At 46.6% G+C, this 16831-nt stretch overlaps 1 protein-coding gene across 1 annotated transcript in view; it reads right to left on the reverse strand.

Annotated features, from left to right (window-relative positions):
- LOC136054016 (tetraspanin-15-like) overlaps nt 1-15782 on the reverse strand; it is a 35052-nt gene extending 19270 nt beyond the window's left edge. The window contains exons 1-2 of the mRNA XM_065745042.1: nt 15639-15782; nt 9854-10039 (exon numbers count right to left, since the gene is read on the reverse strand). Coding sequence (XP_065601114.1) covers nt 9854-10039; nt 15639-15725 — 273 coding nt within the window. The 5' untranslated portion in view covers nt 15726-15782. The remainder of the gene's footprint in view (nt 1-9853; nt 10040-15638) is intronic.
- Between the last annotated feature and the right edge of the window lie 1049 nt (nt 15783-16831).

The following is a 16831-nucleotide window of genomic DNA, read 5'->3' on the forward strand; positions in this document are numbered from 1 at the left end:
ATCTGGATACTGGTGTCCTGATGAAGCAAATGACTTCGGCTGGGAGGTTTGATATTCCTGCAGCCCACACTCCCAAAGCCTCAGTCCTGTCTGAGAGATCCCATCTGGGACTGTGCCCAACGCTGCAGGGGAGAGTCAGCAAATCACTGCTTGGCTCACATGCATCGATCTCCCCAACACCACCTCCCTCTGCGACTTTGGAGACTCACCAGTAAAAGGAAGGTGGAAAGTTACCACGGTAACCAGCTAAAAGTCCAAACAAAAATGGAAAAAAATAAATAAATAAAGCAAGTGGAAGTAAATTATTACCACAACATTCACTTTGGCCACTGGTTTATTAATAGAACCTTATTATAAAGCAGGCGTTGCATGGATCTGTGTGCTCAGAAATTATTTCCCAAGCTCAGTGAGACTACAGCACCCCTGCAGTAACACTTGGCACTTGGTGTGCCAACCCCCAGACTGCAGGGCTCTCATTAGCCACCCCTGTTTGAGTTGTGCACTGTGCTTGTTTGCTAAGAGGCAACCAGCGTAGTCCCACTGGAGAAGCAGCACCGCTTTTCCCACCAGCTAAATCAGCTTATAATGGACCAAGTTTAATTAGGCAGAGAATCCTGTAACTAAGGCATACAATTGACCAAACATCCATTATCCCATAGCCAGAGGCAGCATAGCATGCATCTAACCCGAAGTAAAAGGAATTTGATTCAGGAGGAAGCCCAGGGTGATGAGGTTGAGTTTTCCCCATGTTTTGGCCATTGCACGTGCACACCGATTTCTTTGTCTCCCACTCTATCTCTTTCTTGTGGTCTGTGTTTCTGCTGCACAGCTTGTCAAGTCAAGACATAAAAAGCAAGATTTATGTAATATAATCCAGCCTGCTCCACGCATATTGAAATCAAGGCTAATATTTCACATCCAGGAGTCTTGCCTGGTTTACAGACAATCATGGCCATACTTTGCATAAGTCCATGCGATGTCGGCTTTCAAATACTTCATCAGATGAGGTTCACAGCTATCAAAGCCCTTTTCTTCCAAGAGAGCAGAGGGTGAATGGATGAAAATGAATGAAAAGTGCAAGCATTTCTCAGAAAGACAGACACAGAAAGGAAGGAGCTGGCAGAGGCTGATTGTCCATTCCTTCCAAGAGGTGAAGTGCAAGACTGGGAGGTCATACAGGTGGTGCTCAGCTGTCCCTGGACACCATGCAGTGTATCACCTCGCCTCCAGAAAGATCAGCATTTCCTTTATCATGTACAGAAGGTTTGCAAGGAAAGCAGCCACAAGCCCCATCTCCAGCACGAGGCTTGCAGACGTTCAGCCTGAGTGAAAACCAAGCAATGGCTGAATGGAGTGGGCAGACCCTTTGCTGACTGCACTGACAAAGCAGAAAGTGCCTTTTGTTGTTGCTTTCCCAAGGACTGCAGGAGTCATCAGTAACAGGAACACGTGTGTAGGGGCAAAATCATTGTCAGAGTCTGTGATTCTCCCTTTTACTAACACATCACAGCCTTTGCTGCCCGCTAGACCAGGCATGAATAAAACACTATTTTTTTTTCCTTAAAAAGACTCCAGCAGCACAGTGACTGAGCAAAAATCCACTCTAAGCAGCATCTAATCCTGCTTTGAATTGCTGTAGGTTTGCAGCGAGCTGAAAAAAAAAATCATAAAGCAAGTGAAAAAAAAAAAAAAAAAAGAAATGCAAAGCAAAAGCAGTGTGCTGAGGAGCTGCAGAGTTGGAAGCAAAACGCTGTATTCACAAAGAGAAAATAGCCCTAAAAAAACCCTCAGCTGCCAATTTATCTTGCACAAGATGTCTGGCAGGGGGAAAAGATTCTCAGTTGTCGTTAAATTAACACTTGCTGCAGTCAGCTCCCTTTAAGGAGCTCATTGCTTTGTGTAGGCAATGTGTGGGCTGTCCGGAGCTGTCCCTTCCCATGTAGCCTCGAAGTGCTCTTTCTGCCACCTCCATGTCAGGTGGGATGTCTTGCTGCAAAGTTTGCCCTCCCAGAAGCTCAAAGAACACCTGAAATTCTCAGCTGGTGCATTACAAGCACTCCTAGATGTGGGATGGACTGATAAAGAGTGCAAACCTGAAAGTGTTTCATTTCCAGAGCATGGGCATCACGCAGCCATCTCCAATTTCCAGCTTAAACACACCCACATCAGGGCAGAAATGATTGCTATGGGTCAGGGAGTGGGTGGGTACTTCAGGAAGGTTGGAGGCACCTGGATGAGTAAGCCATGCAGGGGTTTATTTAGGAGCCAGCCTATGCAAAGTGCCTGCAGCCGTGGGTGGAGGCAGAGCATTGTCCCTTGCTGCTGAGCTCTCTGCACTCTTATGGCCATGAGAGGCTCTAACTTTCCAAGCCTGAGTCTGAATTGAATGGCATTTGAGATGGTAGAGGGATGCTGTGTTTGCCAGGGATGTGGAGGGGAAAGGGCGCAGCCACAAGGATGGGAGAGAGCTCCTGGAGCCACACAGAATAGAACCATAGAATCAACAAGGTCAGAAAGGACCTCCAAGACCTTCCAGTTCAACTGTACACCTATCACCCATATTTCCCACTAAACCATGTCCCTTGCTACATCTAAATGTTTCTTGAACACCTTCAGGGACGGTGACTCCACCCATTCCAGCACCTGACCACTCTTACAGAGAAGAAGCTTTTCCTAATGCCCAACCTGAGGCACAAGAGAGATCTGTAATGGTTATTTAATACAAGCACCCTCACAGATCGTTTTATCCTTGTCACAGGCACCATTTAGCCTCCCACTCGAATGGGCCTGTTATGCATTTGCACAAACATGTCTACAAATCTTATTTTTGTCCAATTCTACATTTCCTTCTCAGGGGAAGGAGCTAAGTCAGCCCACTGAAGACAATATAGGAGAAGGGTTGGGATGCATTAACAACATGAAGGCAAGGGATGGAAAACCTAGATTCATTGCCAAGATGAAAAGAAACCCATGCAATTTACCTTATCTTCCTGTGAATCACACCCTGGGAGGGGGGGTTACACGCACAGGAGTCTGCAGCAAGGCAATCCTCTGGTTTTGGACATCTGGAGAGGGAACTGGTTATTCCTTCTGAGACTTTGCAGAGCACCTTCTATAGAAAAACAGCAATAACCCTCCCTGTCACTGTGGTGCCCAGGATGCTGCTTCATGCAATTAGCTCTTCCTGCTCCTCTCCCATCCATTTAACAGGCTTTCATGTATGCATTTCCCAAGCTTTGAGACAAAATACACATCTCCTTTATTTTTCACCATCTGAACCACCAAGAAACCTGTTTCCAACCCCCATAGGGCTAGCAGCCTTGTAAATAATTGGCTGGGATCACCCAAGAGCCCCAGGCACACAGTGTGGTCCTTCCCCCACCCAACAGGTGTGCAGCCCTACCTGTACCCTGTCTTGTAGATGCCTGCTCTGAGGACCAAATATGCCCCTCTCTGCACCCCTCACCCATCAGAAAAGCATTTTTTTCCCCTCATTTGGGTTTTTATACTTTCAGACTCTACCAGATTGCATCACCTCCTTCCTCGTATAAGTCCTGCGAGCCTCTGCTTCCATCCTCAGACCAGGATAGATGCTGCAGTGCACAGGGCAGAGCTACAACACACACATGCCCCCAAAACCCCACAAAAGGAGGGTTCTATGAAGCCCTACTAGTTCAGTGCAAGGAGGGCTGTTATTATTGCAGTGACTGACATAGGGATGATATTTAACAAGGAAGAAACCTGCACAAGAAACGAAATGGAGCAAGCAGCAAGTAAAGGAGTGCAACATGCTGGGAGTTTGCTGGTGATACTCAACATAAGAGCCATGGGAGGAATAAAGTATGCTTTTTGTTGCTTACAAAACCATCCCGAGCCACTCCTAGAATGACAGCGAATGGAGACACAGCAAGAAATTGAATGCAAAAGTAGAAATAATCAGTGTGGCAAAGGAATCATTCACTCCTGCAGGGCTCCAGCTCCTTCATTTCCCCCGGAGTGAAGCCTGGGCTAAGCAAATCCCCATTTAAAGCACATTGTGGTGATTAAAGAGCCCCAGACAAGTGGTGACTAACCCTTAAAGAAGGAGATCAGCCACTACTGCTTACAGAAAGTTCCTCTTGCTGCCCTGGGGTTCCTGCTTTGTCTCAGTCAAATGAAATGATAATGATCGCAATAATGATAACGCAAAAAAAAAAAAGAGAGAAATGGATTTAAAGGAGAACTGCCTAAGAGGGCTGGGAGGTCCTTGCAAAGCTTTGTCTGAATATATATATTTCTGGGATTGGCGTGCTGGAGTGTTTGTAGAACTGTCCCACTACTGAGGGCATAGCAGGTGAGCCCAGATCACAGAGCAGCTCAGCCCCTAGTTCTGTCCCACCTCATCCTGGTTCTGCTCCTTTCACCCCATTTACTGGCTCCACAGCAGGCAATGGGATCAGTTTCTGTGAAGTCCTGAACACTCCTCACTGCTACGCAAACCTCAGGCTCACTCATTTACTCCCATCCCCTGCGCAGCAGACAGAAAAATCAAGGAATTGGTGGTTTAGTTTAGAGAGCCTCTAATCAGAGCACTATATAATCAGTGGGCTTAGCAAGGAAAAGAAATGCATGTAGATCCCCAGGCAAACCTCTGTGGGAAGAAGTTTCTTCCATTACGTTTTCCTGTGGGCTCTATTTGTGCACTGATTGCCAGGAATTGTCGTTTTGGGAGTTTCAACCAACACCACTGAAAGCTGCTGATATTGAGGTATCCAGCTCTTCATTCTGATGCAAAGACCTCAGCCCTGAAGGGCAGCAAGATTTGAACCCTAGGAAGCAAAGACAGACCCTGGGCTGCAAAGAGCAATAGGGGATTGAAGTGATGCTCTGCACAAAGCATCCTCCAGTTAACCCTCAACCTACAAGGAAACAAAGAAAGAGGATAAAGCCCTGGTGACCTGCTTGCACCTGGATGCAGTGGTGTGGCAGCATTTCTCATGTAATGCTGCAACCAGAAGGAGCCTTTAATTATCCAGTTTTCCACTGAGTGTGGTATGTAACACCCCACACAGTGCACTGCCAGGGCAACAGAGGGCTGCCACTCCAGTGACTGCATTGCTCTATCAGTTACTATATGTTGCAATTAGAAGCTCACAGTAGTTTTGAGGAAGTGCACCTGAGGCCCAAAACCTTCATCTTTTGCAACTAAAATTTGCAGCCACTTCTCCAAAATCTGCATGTGCTCTGCCTGGAACAGCACCCAGTGGGACAAACCAAGAGGCAGGGTCTCTTGCCATGAGCAAGGCAGAAGGGACAAAACTTTTGCCTTGTTCATCCCCTAACCCCAAACCCTAACCCTAAACCCTACACCCTAAATCCCATCTCTAGCCCTAAGACCTAGCCCTGAGCTCTAACCCTAACCCCAAATCCAATCCCAACCCTAACCTAACCCCTAACTCTAACCCTGCATAATAAAGCCTATTCACAGTCCTCTGTTTCAGGAGTGTGTCTTTACATATTCAAGTGACTGCTTGAACAGGGTACCCCAGGAAAATGTCCTGCTCCATCATAGTGGTTTTCCTGCACAATGGAACCAAGCAGAATTAGCCCGAATCAAGTATCTAAGGGGTTGAAGTGCAAGCAGGGTGTCTGCAAGCATGTTGGAGCTACTACTATTAAACTGCTTTACGTAGCACTTCCAGATGTGGAAAAAAAACAAGTGGAAGATGCCACTCACTGGTGTTTTTACATCTGCTGCCTTAAAGCTGGTTTAAGTGGCTGCTGTGGGTAATGAATTAGTGCTGGCGATGTGGCAGAGGCGTGCTCTGCATTGCTCTGCTGTAACTGAGGCTTTCTGTGTCATTTTTGCCCCTTTTTTCCATCTGCTTGGGAGGAAAACCAGCTGCCTGGCCCTGCTCAGACCTCAAAGTGCTCCTTCACACACGCACCCCTCTGATTGCTTTTATTCAGAAACAGTGAGGGCCACAAGCTTCAAATAACTATAGCATCTAACTGTCTTCAAGGGAGAATTTGTCTTGCTGGGAGGACAATTCTCCACTCACACAATAGCTCAGTGATTGCCACCCACTTCCCCAAAGCTGTACTCACTCCCCTCTCCAAACCTGAAAACGCCACATTTGCTAGCAGTTAATCTCTCTATTTACATGTGCAATCAGAAGCTGTAGGGGGAAGAGGCACACTCCAAGCCCTGCTTTGGAAGTCGTGTCGTGGCCTCAGAGGAAAAATAATGAGGAGAAAAAAAAAACAGAAATAAGAGTCAAAGCTGCTAGTGGTCGCCTGCTTGCTTTCACATCTTGGCACTGCTTACACTTGGAAACAGTATATAGATCAATAAATAAATGTGTATTTATACATATACACTCACATACTTACGTATATGTACATGTGTTTACATATGTATTTGTATGTATACATGTATATACATATATACACACACACAGACACAGACATATACATACAGACATTAAAAAAACTTGCAAAAGTCCCCAAGAGTGAGAGGAAGAGCTGATCTCTTGTTGCAGACCCAAGGTCTAATCCTGCTCTGTGTGATGAAAGTGGTCCACCACAAGATAGAAAGAGAGGGACCCAAAAAGTTCACCAAAAAGAAGGGAATCACATTGGATTTCTGATTCTACTTCAGCTTTCTTTTTTCTCTCGCTTTGCATAAAACAAATGCAACTCTGCAGAAGCTGGGCTTATCCCAGTGCAAGAGATGCACGGAGCAGCCTGTCCCATGGCATTTCACATCTTACACCAAACCAACCCAGCTCCCCACAGCCATCTAGTTGAGCAAGGGAAATACTGATCTTACAATCCATTCGCTAAATCATTCTGAAATTCCCAAGGACAAAAGCACAGTTTCCAATTATTCAAGCCTGGAACAGCAAATGAAAACTTGATGGCCTTATGCACTTTTAACTGCAAGTCCTCCCAACGTGTTGGCCAATCCTGGATCTCCATTGTGCTGATGTTGGAATTGTGTGTTACTGTTTCTATTCAAGTGCTAGCTGATGGGTTTTTTATTTTCTCTGAAGGAGAGAGGAATTTACTGCTCTCTGAATGAGCAAGGCATATTTTTAGATGAAGAGATAATTCAATTTTTAAGTTCAGAGCAATTTTATTGCTCGTCACTGCGAGTGTGTGGTCCCAGAAAATGGCAGGTATGTGTGTTCAAGCCAGCTACAATACAACTATACTTGTGATCCCTTTGGGGATTATGCACTGAGTTTCCATAAACACCAATACACACATCTGTACTCTGTTTCATTGTACATTCTCCGGGGTCTGTCCTGAACCAGCTTTTGGAGCTCAGGGTTGAGATCTCTTCTCTATGGTCCATGCATCATCAAATTCCCACCCAAAGTCAATTCATTTCAAAATCTAATAAGGAATAACATCTTTTAAAGGCTTCACCTGGAGAAATTTGAAAGAAAAATGGTGTGAAACCACTCCTGTAAGACAGAACTGACCCCGAATAGGCTGGTGCATGGGAGACAATGTCCTCTCTGATGCAACCAAATCCAAGGAGGCCTTCCAAATCCAGCAGCTGGAAACTTCCTACGGTTTCATAGCCTGAGCACTCCCTTCTGGATGACATACAGAAACACAAATGCACAATTCCAACATAAAAACAATGAAGAGGTCCAGGGCTGGACAACATGCTTTTGCTGATATGAGCTGGTGAGAGCACAAAAAGGCACTAAGTAATTCAGTGCTATAAAACCATGCTAGCATCAGTGGTTTTTCCAATCTCACTAGGGAACTGTTGTAGGCTAATGGGATGAAGCTCTTCTGCTAGGATAAAGTGCACCTCCACTGGGAAAGGCTGTTGTCATGTTACCCTCTTTGTGCTGATGCCCATCAAGCTGAATAGATCTGTACAAGAAACAGCATTTCAGCTCAAAGACAGGGAACTGGGTTGGATCCATTATCAGAAATATCATTTCCCTTATTTGCTGCTGGAAAAGAGATCATTAATGTGACGTTGGGCCATTTGTGCCGCTCTGCAGCCAACTACAAGTGGCCATGGCCAAGGAGTCTTGAGTAACACTAAAAAAACCAAAATCACAGTGTATTTCAACATGTAAAGCCAATATCCCCTTTCTTACATCCTAGCCAGAAGAGCTGCAAGGGTTGTTGTGCTTGATAACTTGCACATGCATTGTTTTATTCATTCCACATAGCAGGCATGAAGCTGGCTGCATCTAAAGAGAGACAAAAGCAACCCAAAAGGGCAGGATTACTTTTTTTCTCAGCTGTGCCACTACAGAACTGATTTGACTGACAAGCTGTGAAATGCAGTTAATGAGCTTGGGTTTCTGTTGGCCCGGGTTGCTACAAATATGACAGTTCCTACCCTCTGATGTGTCAATTCCCACTTCTAAAGTCAGCCAAAGAGAAAGAGTATTAGCCACGAAAGCTAAGGAAGTATTAGCAGAGAAAATAAAATATTATCAGAAATTTGAAGTGATTATCCTTCTTTGGAATAATCCTCGATAGATTGAACACAATGCCACTTAGCTTTAAAGTGAGATGGAGGAAAAAAGAAGATGTAATGTTCTCGACAAGCAACAGAACTTCAGCTCTGGCAGAAAAATGTCATCTGGGTTTATGACATAAAGAAACACAGAGCTTTTCCTGTTGTTTGGATGGAGAGCAAAAAGAGGATTATGTCCTAGAGATATAACTCAGCCCAGGGAAATGCTCACTGGGACAACTCAGAATCCACAAAGAAAGAAAAAAAAAAATTTGATAGGGAATTAATTTAAAAATATATATTTTTAGCACACAAGCTATTAGGGGTATTTAAATACTACAAGTGTCACCTGGACAGGGCTGATCTGGTCACTCATTTAGAGATTCCTTCAAACACAGGGTCAGGAGGTGACTTATTCAGAACTCTCCAATGGAGCACAAGAAACCACACTGCAACAGAGAGCAGCTTCAATCACAGCCCCCTTCCTAAATGCACTGCAAAGAGCCACTGACCACACGTGGCATGAAACAAGATATACTGGAAAGCAATGATATTTTCAGCCACTAACACAGAAGCAAAGACAATGTGGGCTTCCCGATCTGGCCCATTATCCGTATTAATTTGAGATGCAAATGCTGATCAATTTTTAAAAGCAATATTGCAAGCCAGTGGAAGCGAGTGCTAGCTTCCCAATGTTTGATTTTAATAAAAGAATCAGCTCAAACAGTGGGAGAGGAAGCTGTTATGTGGGCCATTAGCATGCAAGGCACACACACGCCAAGAGGAAGGCTCTGTGGACCAGCATGGAATATTCATCCAAAAGCATCTTCCTCACTGAGAGAGCATTGGTCACAGCTGAAAAACCAACAGAGCAGGGCTGAGCACAATGGAGGAGCTACATCCCCATTTGCAAGCATTTGCTTACAGCCTAGCTTATAAATCCCTGCAGCCTCAAGAGCTGTCAGTCCCAAAGCAAGGGAAGGATAGGCATCTGGATGCTGCAGTTCTCATACAACCTTTGGAAAAAAGGATGGGAGTGCACAGATCTGCACTGGTGTCCTGGATCTCCTCCACTTTGGACTTTAACAGCAATTTTACTCTCTGCTAGGAAAATCCTTGCAGAAGGAAACAAAATTGTTTTCTATTGGCATCACTGCCACCCCAGGAGGAAGGCAGCAACTTCCCAAAGATGTGGACAGTCAGGTGGCTAGCTCTGCAACTCGTATATACAACTTCTCCCCATTACAGTCCAATGGCTTCAAAGCTGAGCTAAAAACATCGAGGGGCACGCCCTTACTGTAATTCATGGTGGTGACTCATTAGGATGCATTAATTTCCTCCTTGAAACCACCCAGACCAACCCGGCAGCGGCCTTACTATCTTCAGCAGCGTCCGGTTGTCCCTGAGGCTTCCCACCATGCCGACAAAGGAGACACTGAACATGGTGAAACCAAGCAGCAGCAGGATGATGGCTGGAGCAAGGAACATCCCTTCCAAGGTTTTGTGCTTCTGCCTCTCCACTTCGGCGTAAATCCCGACGCACAGGATCATGAGGCCAATGATCTGTGAGGAAAGTGTGAGATGTGCATCAGATACCAAAGGGAAAAATCAGAAGCTCTGAGGAAAAGGTGAAGGCAGAAGAGGTTCCAGAGGAGAAAAATGTCCAGCACACTGTGAGGCAAAAACATAATATGATGGGTGAGCAACTGGCTAACGGGTCATACCCAAAAGGTGATTGATAGAAACTGGGTTTCTATCAGGCTGGCCAGGAGTGGGGCTCACCAAGGCTCCATTTGGGGGCTGGTTCTCTTCAATGTTTTTATAAATGATCTGGATTCATAACTGGAATGCATACTAAGGAAGTTTGCAGATGATAGGAAACCAGGAGGAACTGCTGATACCTTGAAGGGCAGAAAAGCTCTTAGAGACCCTGAAAACTGAGAGGGCCATCAGCACCTGCATGAAAGTTAACACAGGCAGTGGGTGGATTCTGCAGCTGACAAGAGGCTGGAGAGCAGCCCTGGGGAAAGGGGTCTGGAGGTTCTGCTCGATGGCAAATCAAATCTTTACCCTTAATTTTAGCATCAGCTTGGCACATTGGGATTAGTCTTGATGTAATGTTTCTCTCTTACAGTGTCCCAGGGGTTAGACATATGCACACCAACCTAGTAGTCTCCACTGTTCCTTCAGCATGCCAATCAGAAACACTTTCTCCTTCTTAATGAACGATCTATGATGAAAATTAGGGAAGAGACCATGGAAAACATACAAAAGAAACCCAGGAGTGGGGCTGAGGGCTGGACACGCGAGGGGCAGATGAAGCATCTTGCATAGGCTGGGCTTCACCTGCTATTAAGGGAGAGAAACCAAGGAGGGTTTTCAGGATGTACTGCTTAACAACAGCATTTCCAGGGCTGAACTGCTCCTCAAAACGTATTTTCAAACATAGAACATACAGGAGGCTGCTGCAGGACTGGTCCTCCCTCCCAGCATCACCATAGGCCCAGACAGCCCTGCGCAGGCACCTCCGAATTTTCTCTTACCCAAGACTAATAAGAGAATTGGAAGAACCAAAATTAGCAAATACTGAGCTGATCTGCCTGATTTTCTCATCTCTCTCTGCTCAGCTCCTGATTTATGAAGTCACTCATCACTTCACAACCTGCTCTGCTAAGGGTTGCCACTCAGGCTGGACCCTCTAGTTAGAAATAAGGTGAGTTGCTGCCACTCAAAGCACCTTCAGGCATGAGAAGGAGCCTCACAAAGCAACGTACACCCCAAGGAAGGGAATGGATATACCAGAACCTCTCCCAGCAAGGGGAGATTGCAAAGGAAATATCACTGGAGCCTAAGGTTAAGAGGGAATCAGTGCCCTTACAAAGGGTGACAAAGGGATTGTGATGAAAAACATCTGGGGAAAAAACATACCCTGAAAAGCAGTGTTTTTTTAATGAGAAACAGGGGATATGGAGCAAATTGGGAGTGTAAGTCCTTGCTAGGACCTGAGCAGCACCAGGCATTTCATAAATGAGATCATCAACTGAAGAAGAGCACTGAAAGCAGCAGGAAGAGATTGCACCGCCCCTTGCAAAGCCTGGCTGCTCTGGTTTCCATCACTGGGTTCATCTTGGAGGGGTTGTTTTTGCCATATGAATTCAGCCAGCACAGATATTTCTGATTCCTGGCATTACAACTGCTTTCTACCACGCACGCTCAATGACTCAATGACGTGGTAAGGTTCATAATGAAGTCTGCCAGTAAATCCTCTGCAGTTACATACCAATTGCCCAGTGATCACCTTAATGCAGTGCAAACTCTGAGATAGCCAGCAGCTGCTCATAATGAGTGCTCTGCAGTGCATCCAAGAAAAAGCAAAAAAAAAAAAAACAACCCAGCAAACCTTCACTTACTGTCTAACGAGAGGATGATTATTCCATTTCTGTATAATAACTGTGTGATCAAACTGCCACCGTGGGGAAAGAGTGCTCTATCTGATAGCAAAAAATATATATATAATAAAGGAGCAGGGGGATTCTGAGACCAGAATCTCTGCCAAAACAGAACAACCTCAAAGCCTGCCAGGGGCCAAGCAGCAGGCATGGCTCACTTCAGGGTGAACAGCATTAATTAGATGAATCAATGCTAATATGCCAGGCAGTAATTTCTCCTCATGCAGGAACATTGAAAGTCACAACAATGGTGGCTTCAAACCCAGACAGACAGGTGATGCATCCTACTTTTGGCTGGAGTAGGGTTAACATTCTTCTTAGTAGATTACATGGTGTTGTGTTTTAGATTTAGGATGAAGACAATGTTGATAAGACACTGAAGTCTTAGTTACTGGTGAGCAGTGCTTACTCTAAATGAAGAATTTCTCAGCTTCTCATGATGTGACAGAGGGGATAGGAGCTAAGGGGACAGAACCTGGACAGCTGAACTGAAATGACCAGATAAGAGACTGGAGAAGGGGCATAAGCCTTCATCCTATGGAGGAGACACTTGCCAGCCACGAAGGAGAGATCTTCAAGGAAGATCTGGTACATTTCCCAAGCAAATAGCTATCCGTGGAGAAACGTATCCAGTACTGGAGGGAACTAGCTATTCTGCAAGTGATGTGTGACACTGACCTGGTCAACAAGCAGTTTTATATATAGATCCAGATGCCCACCACCCAACTCACTGGCACCATTGGCCTGAAAACATGGAGAGGAGCCAACGGTGGATGACACGGCTGTCCTGCTTCAACGACACAAAAAATCTCCCTTCCTCCCTTTGGGGTCTGTGTCTGCAGTGGAGAAACATCCCCAAGAGGTTCAGCAGCTCAAAGTGAATCTATCTTCCTTCCCACCAGTATGGAGCAGTAGCTCATCCATTAGAAATAAGACTTCCTCTTCATGAGGCAGAGGATATAGAGGGCACAAACCACATGCCATCCTGTAGTTTTACCTGCATGGCCATGGAGAGGACACGAGGGAACGGGATGGAAAATCTACTTTGTCCTTATGGGCTCGGGCAGGTTGTAAGGTTGTAAAGGAGGACAATGGTAAAGGAAATTCTTCCAGGAAAACGGCAGCTTCAGTTTCCAGTGGGCAGTTCTCCAGACAGAGCAGATGGTCTGACCTTAATAAAGAGCTCTAATTCACACGCACAAGAAATGAGCAATGAACACTACAGCCAATGCTAGAGGGGTCTTGCCTCCAACCAGGTGGAGAAAAGGGACAACTGAGTTTGTTGCACTGTTTCCATGATGGTGACGATTATTAATTTCCTTCCTTTTCAGTCCTATTAAACTGTTTTTATCTCAACCCATAGGTTTTACCTTCTGTTTCCACTCTCCCCATCCTACCGAGGTGGGAGGGAGCACTGAGTGCATTCAGACATGAAAAAAACAGAACGTTCTTGTTTGAAATAAAATTGAAAACGGAGCTACTCCACCTCTGACAAGCAACAAGAGCAATGAACAGTGTTAAATTTGCTTGTGTTAAAGCAGCCCGGAGGGCTGTGGCATTCTCCTACCCCATAAGCATGAATATCTGATGCCTGGCAGATGCAATGCAGAGAAAAATAACAAAACAGAACAAAAAAGCCACAACAGAGCTATCTGCAGGGTAGCAGAACTTTTTTACTCCTTTTCTTGGAGCACAGACCAGGTCTTCAGGTCATCCATCTCTGGGAGATGATGAAACCCTCAAGGGGGAAATGGGCTGTAATGGGCTGATGGTGGTGCCAGCAGTGCTCTGTGGGAAGCTCCAGCCCAACCCACAGTGCTCCGACCTTTGGGCAATTTGATCCATGCATGGTTTAAAGCCACTCTCTGGGTTATCCTATACTCCTGTACAGATTTTCCCACCTTTATGTATTTGCTTTCATTATAGAAAAGGGATGGAAAGGACCCAGCGGTGCTTTTCTCTGCTGAACGGATTCCCCGCAGGCTGGATAGAAAACATCATCACCTCCCCCCTCCAAATCTTCTCAGTCCTTCCCAGTGAATTATTCCAAACGCTTCTCCATGGGAGGTGCTACGTTTTCAAGGCCTTTACTCAACACAATGAGACGTTTCAGCACAACAATTACTGCTGAGCGCATTTGGCCGCAGGAAAACGCGGCCCCATCACAGCTGGTTAATGAGACAGACCCTGTGCAGGAAAGCTGCTGGATGGACACAGAGGCACCACACGCATTTCCAGAAGTGGGTCGGGGGGGGTGGAAAGGCTGTGAGATCTGTGTGGATTCAATGGAGCAATGGACAGCACAGGGACGGCCCTGTGGTCTTCAATGAGCACAAACATCCCTTGCTAAAGGCAGGATGGGTCAAAGCCATCCCAAATCACCTTTTTGCAGCTATTTCCCATTTAACAGGGAATTATTGAGGCTCCCCTTGCTCGCAGACTGGAGCAGCCACACACTGCAGTGTGTCCCACAGACTGCCCCTGTCTCACCCATCCATCAGTGCACGGCCTTGCACATCCTCTCACTAATCTGCATTTGCAAAACGCAGCCAGGAGCTAAGGTCAGGCTGCTTGGAATTAAAACAAAACAGCACCTTCTTCTCATCCTTATGGCTGCTTAAAGGCATTTGCAGGAAAGCAAACCTCAGATCCCTGCAGGGAACAAAACCCCAGTGACAAGTTTGCCTGGAGATGAATTTCTCAATCACGCTCAGAGCTAAGCACAAGTCTTCTGGCACCCTGAGACAATCCCAGCAGTGAGAGCTGCTCTCCAGTGAGCTCATTGATAGAACAAACAAATCAGTAAGGGGTGGGGGAGGCATTTTCAAGCTATTCTTGCAACCCTATTTACTCTTCAACCTGCGTAGGAGCACCAGAGATATTTGTGCATTCAATTACACAGAAACAATTAATTAGGCATGCATGCCACTACACGCACCCAGGCAGTGGGAGTACATGGGGCAAAGATGATTAATTAGCTGTCAGGAGGAAATATCTGTAAATACTATGAACTAGATTATGCAAGGTTAATCCTAGGAAGGTGCCAAGTGCACATCGAGTTTGTTATTTGGGGATGCACAGAGCTCAGTTGGGGGAATTTCCCACTGACTTCCTTGGCCCCAACACATGTTCACACATCCCAGGTGCAGAGAAAGCCTCACCCCAATTACATCTGTTTCAGTGATTTAAAGCTGCTTAACGACAGGAGTTGCTTTTCCTCTACAAACAACCAGCCTGGCCCAAATAAGCACCGCTGCCATGTCCACACCAATGGGTTCTGCTGGCTGCTCCAGCCCCATCCGTACAGAGCCATGCGAAGGGAAGAGGCACGACAGGCACTGCTGCCTGGTGATCCCTCGAGTGGTCAGTGTTAAATACGTTTGCACTGAGTGCCTTGAGACACAGCTCGCTGCCACGGTGCATTTCCAGGAGCAGTTCCTGGGATGGGTGGTCCTTTGTCGGTCCGAGGACAGTGCTCTTAAACCCATCAAAGCTGCAGTTTCCCCCAGTATGGATCAGTTGGGACCCATTTCTTTTTGCTGATGCAAAGCACAAAGGACTCTGCAACACGCATAGCACAGCACCAGGTTTTACAGTAGGGATCTGATGCCTGCAAGAAATAAATCTGGTCACTGGAACGTGAGACTGAACCCACGGGGGCGGCACCGTGGGGGCAACGCCGGGAAGAACAGCAAAGCAACCCGAGCACCTACCGAGAAGAGAGTGGCATAGGAGGACAGAGCAAATTTGACGCTGTAGTAATAGAGGCGGGAGTTCCGGCACTCGGAGCACTGTGGCATCCCGGGGGGGCTGCTCGCTGCCTGCCAGACCCTCCCTGCTCCGGCTGCTGGGGAGCGCAGACACGCGCCCGCTGCCGCTGCGTGCAGCAGCCTTCAACTTGATCTGCTTCCTCCTGGCAGGAACCCAGCCTGAAAAGAAGGAAGGCAGAAACACGAGCAGCTAGCGTTAACCCTTTGCTGCTCGCCTTTGTTGCTGAGCTCTGTGAACAGAATTTTGCCCCAAAGTGCTGGCAGAGCTCGGGGTAATCCTGCAGCGATGCCAGGAGTGTTCTGCAGCAGCAGAAGGGGAACGGCAGCCCCAAGTGAAACAGAAACGGGGCAGGTTTCTGCCAGGTGATCACTCGCAGCTCAGAGCTGGAGAACAAAGTCCGTGTTTGCCCGCTGCACACGGGGCAGAGCTCCAACACTCCGCATTGAGCCTGCACCTGCCTGGGTAGGAACATGGAAACAGAATGAAAGAGGAGGTGAGTAAAGCAGGAAAGCAGCAGTGTGAGGAGGTCCCCTCCATACAGGAGGGGTCTCCTGCGACCCACGGGGCACAGGAGACAAAGTTGATGTTTAACAAAAAGAGCAAAAGTAAGGCTGGAGGAGCTGGGAAACACTGGGACAGGCTAAGGGAAATGCAGCCACCACTGTGATCTTGCTTCCTCGATGCTGGGAAGCATTTGGGGTCACCCAGCAAAGGGAAAGCATTTCTTTACTGAAGTGTGCTGAAGTTTGGAGAAGTGAAGGAAAACTCAGTGCTGTCCACCATGTGGTTCATGCCCTGGGAAATGTTTAAAAGAAAACCAACCCACCTCTTGGTGGGGAAGGCAGCAGTGATACAGTGCTTCTCACCTGCATAGAGACATGGAGAATTTAAGTGAGGTTTGAAGAAGTGCTGTGGCTCAGGGATGCACCCAAACACTTGGCCCTGTATTTACCCAGATACAATGCCAGAGTTTCTCACATCAGGTCTTACGAGATGAAGAGCAATTCAGTGCAGCAGAAGAGCTTACACCACAGGCCTTTTGGCTCACCATCCTGCTTGCATTGGTTATTACACAGGGACAGAGTGGGCTGGATCTGGCAGTGTGTTGTCTCCCCTGATGGGATGGGTTGCAGAT

This window comes from Cyrtonyx montezumae, unplaced genomic scaffold, assembly GCF_038088225.1.
Source record: "Cyrtonyx montezumae isolate F1298 unplaced genomic scaffold, pur_monq_1.0 scaffold_33, whole genome shotgun sequence".
Taxonomy (NCBI): Eukaryota; Metazoa; Chordata; class Aves; order Galliformes; family Odontophoridae; genus Cyrtonyx; species Cyrtonyx montezumae.